The 10,923-nt window shown below is 45.0% G+C and overlaps 1 protein-coding gene across 1 annotated transcript in view; it reads left to right on the top strand.

Annotated features, from left to right (window-relative positions):
• Window positions 1-382: 382 nt before the first annotated feature.
• Aqp9 (aquaporin 9) overlaps window positions 383-10,923 on the top strand; it is a 14,061-nt gene continuing 3,520 nt past the window's right edge. The window contains exons 1-5 of the mRNA XM_013009945.1: window positions 383-436; window positions 503-629; window positions 5,794-5,931; window positions 7,435-7,553; window positions 9,808-10,025. Coding sequence (XP_012865399.1) covers window positions 383-436; window positions 503-629; window positions 5,794-5,931; window positions 7,435-7,553; window positions 9,808-10,025 — 656 coding nt within the window. The remainder of the gene's footprint in view (window positions 437-502; window positions 630-5,793; window positions 5,932-7,434; window positions 7,554-9,807; window positions 10,026-10,923) is intronic.

The raw sequence follows: 10,923 nt of genomic DNA, 5'->3' as shown, positions 1-10,923 counted from the left end.
TGGAGTTGTGGCTGAAGTGGTAGGCAATCCAAGTGGGAAGGCCTAGTTCTGTTTACAGGGAGAAGCCAACAGCTAATCTGGTCTAGAGGACAATTTCCCTGGAAGCTACCAGAGCTTCTGATTAATTTGAAGGGACCAATGGATCAAGAGGACATAGGGTCTTTCTGAGTTATTTCTTACAATCTCACATCGATCTATAATGATCTCAAAGAGTGTAGTTCTTAATCCTGAAACCTAAATCATTGTGTCAACACAGCTGATTTTAAAAGTCTTAGGCAAGACTTTCACATTGTGCAATCCCAGCAAAACACATCCAACGTTAGATGTAGCCTTGGGTCTGCCATTTCGCTATCTGTGAATAGCTGGAATATCCAATTTTGATATGGATAATGAAGTCATGGAAACCCATGCCATGCATCTGCTTAACGAGTACTTGGTACTGTGAATATCTGTTGTCTTTGACAGTGGCCATCCCATTTAGGTAAGCTTTCCTCCCTTCCAGGTCCTCGGATGTGGCTGTATTGCCCAAGCCGTCCTCAGCCGAGGTGTCTTGGGAGGAATCGTCACTATCAATGTCGGATTTGCTATGGCAGTCGTCACGGCCATTTATGTGACTGGAGGTGTCTCAGGTAAGCAGTGGATGAATACAGTAGTAGTATTCATCCACTCAACAATTCCCAATCTGCGGCACAGTGCTGAGTATGTTTACCTTCATTGATACCCATCTCTGTAATCCAGAAAGAGAACATATTTGATCCCTTTTTCACAAGTGATTAAGTTAAAATGGCCAACAATTGCTAAATGATTGTATATGAAGCCAGCACTTAGCAAGAGACAAGAGATAGAACTGAGAACCCACAATTGATCCATTCCTAAGCCTAACCACTATATCAGTGTCTTTAGGAGTCAATGTGGTCTTTAACGCACTCTATCTTACACTTGTAAAGCCTCTTCCCAGAAACCTTGTAAATAGCTTGCAAAGGTTATGCAAACAGACACAAGTTCCCGGACCTTTATTGCCCAGCCCAGAGAATCCAGAATCTTGTAAAATGGAAGGGCACATCTGATCTAGAAAGTCTTCATCAAATGCTTCCCTGAGGAGGGGCGGGGGTAGGTTGAGCAAGAGCTTTCTGTAAGGTTCTGAGAAGCAAAATGAAATGCTGATATTGAATGCAGCCCAGAAACCTAAGAAGGGACTGTAGAAGGAGCTTTGAATCCTTCAGCAGCTTGATATGGGTACGGAGTCCTGACACTACTGGTGACAGGGGAAGAAAGGGAACCGAGAAACCAATGCTGACTGGCCCCTGAGCTGGGTCCTGGACATCCTTCATCTCCCTTCTCCTTCACAATAACACTCTGAGGCAGGTATTATTGTCTTCACTCAACAGAAGAAAAAAATACTGGGGCTGAGAGATGGATAAATTGCTCCAGTCCTGCAGGGTGGGGAGAGGGGTAAAGAAATGGAGCAAAGCTTTGACCCAGGTCAGCATGATGATAAAGCTCACATTCTTACATAACTTCCCAATGGTCTATTGTGGTTTAAAGGGTCCAGACAGAGGACCATGCAGGTGAGCTGGCTACCTTGGTCTGTGTGATGATTGTGTGGACTCCCTGGAGCCTCCCAAAGCATGATACCTCAGATGCTCTTTTTTTTTTTTTTTCTGGCTGACTTCCTCAGTCAGACTCAAGTGCGATGGTCCAGTAAGACCTTGCTGTGTTTGCTCTTGATTTGGCATGAGCAGTGTCTCCACATAAGCCCTTGTTGAGTTTTGTTCTGAAACAAAATCCAACACAATAGCAGACTTGAGGTAGGGCACATGAATAACCCAGGGATCTTTTCTGAATATACCAAGGCTAGATTGGAGTATAGGCCTTGGGCATAAAACACATTCTTGGTTGAAAACTTAGCATGCAGGGGGCTCACAGCTCTCTCTCGTACAAGCTCAGGTAAGGGTGATTTCTTACCAACTGTGCAGGGTGGAGAATGGGCATATTTCCATTGATTTTGATTTATGAGTTTGGAGTATTGTACCTGAATGACAATCTGAACTGAGCCCTGTCATGTAATTAGCTAAGATTAATTGGTACCAGACTCTGCAATGCCATTACCATTTTTCGCCTATATACCTGCGTTCATTGACTGATGTACTTCAGGATGAAGGAGTTATCACGGGAGGAAAAGTGAAAAGTGTAGGAATGCGGTGGGAAGGGTAAGGGGGAGTGAGACAATGACATGCAGCCTTCTCACCCATGACTGAACTGGAATTTAAATTCGGGGATAGAGGGATGAGGGCCAGAAAGGAGGAAACTGTTCACCACAGGTTGCATTTCCAGGTGAGAGTTAGGGCCTAATCAACTTGTTTAGGAGACTGAGACCCCAAATAGAAACAGAGCAGGGTCTGAGGTCGGCTGAAAAATAATATAGCACTGAGTTGGAATGGGAGCCCCTGTCACCCTGTTTCTGTTTGAAACCTACCACAAACACGTGTGTGTGTGTGTGTGTGTCCTGGGGCTTGAACTCAGGGGCTGGGTGTTGTCCCTAAGCTTTTCTCTCTCTCTCTCAAGGTTAGCACTCTTTGGACTTTTGGTGCTTAATTGGAGATGAGAGCATTCATGGTCTTTCTTGTCCCAGCTGGCTTCTAAGGATCCTCAGATCTCAGCCTTCTGAGTGGCAAGGATTACAGGCATGAGCCTCCCACACCTGGCCTTAGAAACCAGTAGCTTGGAAATAAGGTAGCGGCCACAGAGACAACCAATACACCAGGCAGAAATAGAAATGTGATTAATTTTGACTGGGAAAGTCAACTGACATCTCTCTCTCTCTCTCCCTCCCTCCCTCTCCCCCCCCCCGTTAAACTACATTAACTGTAGAAAGGGAATTTATTGGGGTATTTACATAAATGGATATATAAATATCTATGGTTCTTTTGATAGTACTGGGATTTGAACTCAAGACTCCACACTTGTTAGGCAGGTGCTCTACTACTAGTTGAACCACATGCCCAGTTGGCATTGGGTATTTATTTAATTCATCTTTTTAAAATTTATTTTCTCATATCAAGTGTTTCACATAATCAGGTGGAGAGCACCAATGAATCTTGGTGCTCAGTACTGTAGTTCTATGTATGTTATCAAACTGAAAATTCTTAACATAGCTATTTCTAAAGCACTGGGTTATGAAATAGAAGATATCCCCTTACTGTAAAGAAGCTCAGCCATCCTGGTCTCTTGTGAAGGTGTCAATCTGAAGCAATCACTCAGAGCGTAGACACACCCTGTCTCTGTGGCCTCTAGGTGGTAGTTATTTTTGACACAGACTTTTGCGAATCAAATTCATCACAAAAGCAAAATGGGCTTTGCTTAATGACAGATGAACTATAGGGTATCTCTATCTCAGAATTATCTATGGGTGGTAGGGAGGAGGAAGATCTGCTTGGAGCTTAGAACCAAATCTTCAAAGAGTTCATGCCACTCACCCAAGACTCTCATCTTGTGCCTTTTGGGCTCAGCTGTGCCCCCTGGGACTCTTTATTTGAATACTTGTGATCGCCAACATGACCTTCTTGTGCTCATGTTCTTTCTACCACAGTGCTCTGCTCTGCCCCTGTGGAAAGCCACGGGTGACCACGCATCTCTGCAGGGAGAAATACCTAGAAGCCACTTGGCCCCCAGCCAAAAAGGGGGTAGAGTGCCACAGGTTCCTCTCTTTTTCTGAGCCCTTCTACCCCCTCTCAGATCCTTTTCCTAATGGCTCCTCAGAGCCTCTGGTCAGGCCCACCCTTCTAACCATCCCACAACTTTCCTTTTCCCAGAGTGTAACCTAAAATAAAGCCTCTAGCTATTTCTCAAACTTCCTTAAGTGAGAACTAAGTTGTCCCTTGCTTTGTGTGAAGAATGTTTTCTAGTCTGGGGTGCTTGGGAGGGTCTAAACAGCTAAAAACCTACCTAAGGACAATTTGATTTTAGGAGAGGGCCCAGGGGGAGGTGGGAGGTGGCCTTTATTGGAGATGCCTTCCCAGAGCTCCCTCCCTCCAGCTTTAGTGATGGAAGCTTCTAGAAGAACGCGGCTGGCTTCGGGAACATCCCACTCCCTTGGGTGTCCCTGTCCTAGCCAATGTTTCCAGCCTGGCTGGTAAGATGTCTCCCACCACCCTTCAGGATTCAAGCTCTCTTGGATTTAAAAGCAAAACACAGCAGTTGGGAGTGTGAGTAGCGTTTTAGAAAGTCCTCTGTGCTCTGATCTTGTTACCAGAAGGCCCATTCACCTACCTCAAATCTTGCCAGATTTCAGGCAAGATGTGTGAGCGTACTGAGCAGTGTTTATGGAGAATGATCATGTTAAGTAAGAATAGAACAACTCTCTCAGACGTGAAAGTGGGTCATCTCAGAATTTTCAGCATAGGTTTGAATGAAGCATCATGGGCTTGGGGCTTCAAGTCCCTCCCTACGACCAGCCCACAGAGCGTGATTGACAGGAAGGATGTGAAAGAATTTCTGGTCTCAAACACTCGGCAAATGTGACTCCTCATGACCAACTAAGGAAGTCTCACCCACAGGGGGAGAAGAAACCCCATAATCGCCACTTGATTAAAATGACAAGTTAATGACCCAAAGGGTAACTTTGGATCACTCCAACTGATTTGGGCTGGAGCCTGGACAGTGGGCCTTGATAACCCTTGTTCTCTTTTCTACAGCCGGATAGGATGATCTGTGTAACTTTGTGTAGTGGGTTGTTTTTTGCCCTCATGAGTAATATGTCAGGAGGCATGAGGCAAGGAGTCCCTTATATTTCCTTGACTCGTGGCTTATAGTTGCCTTTATGTTTACCCCCAGCTCCAGCTGAAGAACCCTTCATTTTAGGTTCTCGTTGCAAACCTCCATCACTCCAATTAACTGCCAATCAAGATGGCGGAGGCAGGCAAAAAATAAAGGACCCTTGTGGTTTAGCCAGCAGCCATAATCTGCTCACAAGAACACTGTAGCTTAGAAATTCAGGACAAGCATGGTTTCCTCCATGAAGGGAGGGGCTTCCAGATATAAACTCACCAGCCCTCTGAGAAGAGCAAACGACACAGGATTGTGATGGCCATCATGGTATTCGCCGTCACCATCATGGTCACTTGGCACCTCTCTTGTCTTACAACTATGTTCACAACCTGAAGGTCTACATTTCACTTCAACTGGTCCCCATCCAGGGACCCTGAGTCTCTCCCCTCCTCCCAGGCATAGTGTTATCCGGTGTTCCTCAAAAGAATAGCTTTCTCATTTAGGAAGTAAGAATGCTAAGAAAGGCCAGGCACTGGTGGCTCAGGCCTGTAATCCTAGCTACTCAGGAGGCTGAGATCTGAGGATCACGGTTCAAAGCCAGCCCTGGCAGGAAAGTCTGTGAGACTCTTACCTCCAATATATCACTAGAAAACTGGAAGTGGCGCTGTGGCTCAAGTGGTAGACTGCTAGCCTTGAGCTGAAGAGCTCAGGGACAGCACCCAAGCCCAGAGTTCAAGTCCCACGACCGACAAGACAAAAAAAAAAGCAGGCCTCATCTCAGGGAGAAGAGAAGAGCATCAACTTGGGGCCTGGCTTCCAGAGATTTCCATTGCTAACCCTTTTGTTTTTGTGTGTGTGTATTTGTTTGTTTGGGACTGGGTACTTACTGTCTCTAAACTTTTGTGTTCAAAGCTTGCATTCTGCCACTTGAGCCGCAGCTCTGCTTCCAGCTTTTGGTAAGAGGTAAAGGTGTTCTTGTTCCTGGCCTGCCCTCTGACATCCCTAACCACCTTCTCTTTCTTTCAGGAGGTCACATCAACCCCGCTGTGTCTTTGGCAATGTGTGTCTTTGGAAGGATGAGATGGTACAAACTGCCATTTTATGTGGGAGCCCAGTTTTTGGGAGCCTTTGTGGGATCCGCAACTATCTTCGGTGTTTACTATGGTGAGCAGGACCCTGACCCCAAAGTGATGGAGAGCTGGGTGTTAAAATCGAAAGCCAGAGTCCCTTGGTAGGAAGGAGAGGGAGCATTCTATAATCAATAGGAAACTCTTAAGTAATTAGTCTAACATTAGGTGAGCAAATTTATGAAGACTCTGCCAGGTACTGGTAGCTCACTTCTGTAATCCCAGCTACTCAGGAGGCTGAGATCTAAGGACCACAGTTTGAAGTCAGCCTGGCTAGGACAGTCTGAGACACTTATCTCAGCTGAAAAGGCATGCCAAGCAAATGTGAGGCCCTGAGTTCAAATCCAGCTGCTAGCAGAAAAGAAAAAGGAAGTGGTAATGGGGTTGGAGGAGCATATGGAAGCCTATCTTTAGACATAACCTACACTACACTGTGAACACACACCAAACAAGCAATTGGCCAATGTCTTCTCTGATCCTCTCTGTGGTTAGGTGGGAAAGGAGGTATTGTGTAGTGGCAAAGAAGATGCCCAGTGAGCATTTAGAACTTGGGACAAGGTCTTTGAAGGAAGTAGCCTGTAGAGAAAGGAGAAGCCATGTTCACCTCTACCCAGCACCGAGGGCTTCCAATCTGCAGAAGTCTTCAGTGAAACATGGTACATAATACATGTGATCAAAGACTCTAACTTGAGTTCTGGCTGTATCAGTCAGGAGCTATGTGAGTTAAATAAGTCATCTGACCTGAGAGAAGACAGTTTCCTCTTCTGAAAAAAGGAAGGACTTGAATGAACCAACTGAGGCTCTCCAAAGTCTTGGGGTTGCATGAAATCAGTCTTAATGCATGATGACTGTTCAACTGAAGACCTCAGAATCTCGAACTGGGAATAGGCTGTGGGAAGAGACAGCTCACAGAGTATTTCTTTGAGAATTAAAATCTAAGAGAATGAAGGGGAATTCAAGGGAAGATCAGAAATTCAGAAAGTCAGCTGCAGTTTGTGGCTAATATCTCATTGGCTGTAAGGGTCCTAATAGCCATTCCCCAGATACTCTTAAATGCTGGCATATAGCTAGTAAGAACCCTTGGGAACTATGAATTTTTTCTACAGCAAATCAATGCCTCCCACTTTGGCTCTAGGATGATTTCGAAATTTTCTTCTCCGCCCCTCCTGCCCCCCCATCCAAGACCAGGACTCAAAATTGGTACCTGATTCTTTTGCTATTGGCTAGCACTTACCCAATTGAACCATGGCTCCAACAACTAGGGTGGATTCATTTTCTTTCTTTCCTTTTTTTTTTTTTGAAAATTCTAAATTCCATAAAATGATTGATTCTTGAGACTCTACTGCTTAAGGATTCAGTCCAGGTTTGGGGCAGCCAAAGCCTTCCCACTCTGAATCACTATTGTGGGATTTCCGAGGGCATCTCAAACTATTGTACTCCAGAGCCAAGGAGAGAAGTTGTGCTTAGCCTAAGTCCTGGCTTAGGCTTCCCTCGACTTTCCTCAGACAACCCTAATAGACCATATCTCTGTCTTCCACAGATGGACTCATGTCCTTTGCTGGAGGAAAACTGATCATCACGGGAGAAAACGCAACAGCATTCATTTTTGCAACCTACCCAGCTCCGTATCTCTCTTTGGCGAATGCATTTGCAGACCAAGTAAGTGTAGATTCAATAAAGGCCTGACTTGGTCTTTGACATGACTTTGAAGAAGGGAAATGTGTTGGACCATTATTGCCCTAGCAGAAAGGAAGGGTTATGTTTCCAGGCAGAGGTCACTGGGGTATAACCTACTCTTTTCGGAACAGAGTTTTGTCTCTGCAGGAGTCTATCGCTAGAATTTTTGGCTTCTTCTTTAATATGCAGAGGCAACCGTTATTTATTTCCCTCACTATTGTTGTCCCTTTCATGCATGTGTAGGCTACAAGTGAAGAAATTTCTATTTCAATGCAAAGACTGAAGTACGGTAGGTGGAGCCTGAGATGTTATGGATCATAGCTGCTCTCCATGAGCCTAGGTTCAGCCAAACTCTCAAGACAGCTAGATAGTTTCTCTGCTTTACTGACATGTAAACTAGCTGCAGGCACCTCAGCATTAGTGATGTAGCCAATAGCACAACTATTCTGGTTAGTGTGTGGTGAGATCAACATGGCCAGGGGGACTCTTCCTCCCTCCTTGTGTCCTGAGAAGGTGACTGGTCATCTCTGTCAGGCTGGAGAGAGGGAAGAAAGACAGGAAAAGGAAGATGGAAGGAAAGGAAAGGAGGAAGACAGGTAGGGAAGAAGGAAGGAGAGAGGAAGGAAGGGAGGGAGGGAGAGAGGAAGGAAAGAAGGAAGGAAGGGAAGGAAGAAGGTAGAAGGGAAGGAAAGAAAGAATAAAAGGAAAAATGAGTGAATATGGTAGACAAAAAGGAAGGAAAGAAGGGAGAGAAGAAAAGAAGAAAGAGAAAAAGAGGGAGGGCAAGAAGAAGAGAAAGAAGGAAAAAAGGAAGGGAGGGAAAGAGGGAGGGAGAGAGGGAAAAGGACAACTGTTGACTGACATGATTATATTTCTGGGCTACTCAATTTCCAGATCATTTATTCTGTTTGCTCTAAATATTATTCAAACTTATTTAATAAGTTAATAGTCCATCATCTATGTAGCCAAGAAATATTTACTGGGAAGCTCCGAAGGCAGATACAGCTCCCAAGCTTTCTTTCCAGGGTCAGATGTTTGTAAACAGATAGTTCCTTTGCTAGGTGATAAGGCCAAGGACAGAAATCAAGATGGAATGCAATGGGAGTGCAGAGACGTTTCTACCCTGCCAAAGAGAGCCAGAAAGACTCTGCAGAGAAGGATGCTCTTGGGAAGAGATGTCCTTCTGAATACAAATTCTTTTAATACTATATTGGAAAGCTGATGAAATAGCAAAAAAAAAAAAAAAAGATTAAACCCTAAAATCAACTCCCTAGTTCCTGTTCTGACTCTTCAGCTTATGAGCTAGGCAGCTGGGTAGTTATTGATCAAGTTTCTTGACCTCTATGTACATTTCCTCATTGATAAACTGACGGAATTTACCTCATAGTGTTACTATGAAATTTTAATGAGATACAGCATATGCATGCTTGTGGGTGAAGCGTACAAGATGTCTATTTAGTGCATTTGAAACATCCTAAATAATAGCCACTAGTGGGTATGGGTGGCTTCGATCTATAATCCCAGTTACTCAGGAAATTAAGATCTGGAACATTGCAAATTCCAAGCCAGAGTTGGTGGGAAAAAAATTGCAAGATTCCACCTCCAAAATAACCAGCCAAGCAAAAAGCCAGGCTGGAGACATGATTCAAGTGGTAGAACACCATCTGTGAACAAGCAAGCTTAGAGAGAATGGGGAAGCCTTTGAGTTCAAGCCCTAGAACTGGAAAAAAGTCCGTCAGAGTAGCTATCATTTAGCTATTTAGGTAAAATAATAGTTTTAAAAGCCAAGAAAACATAGAGGGGGGAAAACATCAGCTATAACATACTATTTCAGAATACCTGTTACCATTTTGTATAATCTCTTACAGTTTTTCTTTTATGTGTTTGAAAATATCAGAACAATATACATAACAACTCTTGTTCTTTCATTTAGTGTCATCCAATGGGACACTGCTCTTACCAAATACGTATTTAGGAGATTTCCAGTTTTCAGTACTACAAATAACATATAAGTGAGCACGCCGATTTTATCAATGTCCAGTTCCCCAAAGAGCCAGCAGTATCAAAGTATATGCGAGGCCTGTGTTTTGAATGCATAGGGCTAAATCACTGGAGAGCCCTTTCAAAAGTGTAGTATGCAGGTTTCCTTTTTTGAAAAGGAAAGGTAGATTTTTGCAGTGGGCAGAGAGGCGGAGCACAGACTCAGCTAGCCACCTGTCTTCTTCTTCCTCTCTAGGTATTGTCCACCATGTTCCTCCTCATGGTTGTCTTCGCCATATTTGACTCCAGAAACTTGGGTGTCCCCAGAGGCCTGGAGCCCGTTGTCGTTGGTCTCCTGATTATTGCCCTGTCCTCTTCTCTGGGGCTCAACTGTGGCTGTGCCATGAACCCCGCTCGTGACCTGAGCCCCAGGCTTTTCACTGCTTTGGCAGGGTGGGGGTTTGAGGTGTTCACGTAAGTACTAGCGAGGGCGACCGCGGGAGGAGGGGTGTGGGAGGGTGCAGTGATTGGAGATCTGGGGGGGAACATTAAAAGAGCAGAGCTTGATACACAGTGGTCAAGAGTGTGGAACACTCCGTTGGGGTTTTCTGGCACAATGTGGGTATATATGTGAAGAGAGGGAATGAGAGGAAGGGAGAGAGAGGGAGAGGAGGAAGAGAAGGAGGGAGAGGGAAGGCAGACAAAGGCTCTAGGTAAATTCAGTAGTGGTAGGTTTGTCTCCTGTAATAATCCCTAAATTGGCCTATGGCTTTATGTGCGCATTCTTGTTGTATTACTTGCCTGCTTTGTGTTGAAGTCAAGGACCAAAATTTACATCTTTATTGGGTACTCTCTGTTCTGTAGTGACTGTACTAAGCAAGGGAGTTTCAAAGACACTAGCCTTGAGCAATGTAAGAAGTTCTCTTTCAACCTTAAAAGTGCCGAAGGAATTGGCAGAACGGACTGACTAACTCTGCCAGGAAGGTTGGGAAAGACTGGTCTGAAGAAGTGAGAGCCGAGTTGGGTGTTGAGGTGTGAGGAGAAAATTCCCGACGGAACAGTCAGAAACACAGAGCCTGCTCCCGGGATGTGACGAGACCCGGCACTGTCTGCTTCAGAATGCAGTGGCTGTTGGCACCAAGCTCTGAGGACGAACTGTCCCATGACTCCCTCCTACTTTCTCTTCAGAAACCACAGGGCCCCATCCCCATTCGGGCATGTCCCCTCCCCTATGGGCAAGAGCAAGGAACTCAAATTGCTTCATCAAGAAACCAGGGATGAGGGCTGGGAAGGTGGCTCAGTGGTAGAGCGCTTGCCTTGCATGCCTGAGGCCCTGGGTTTGATTCCTCAGCACCACATAAGCAAAAAGAAA

This window comes from Dipodomys ordii, unplaced genomic scaffold (genome assembly GCF_000151885.1).
Source record: "Dipodomys ordii isolate 6190 unplaced genomic scaffold, Dord_2.0 Scaffold11, whole genome shotgun sequence".
In the NCBI taxonomy this organism is placed as follows: Eukaryota; Metazoa; Chordata; class Mammalia; order Rodentia; family Heteromyidae; genus Dipodomys; species Dipodomys ordii.
The sequence above is the reverse complement of the archived record's forward strand: the minus strand, read 5'-3'. Positions and strand labels throughout refer to the sequence as shown.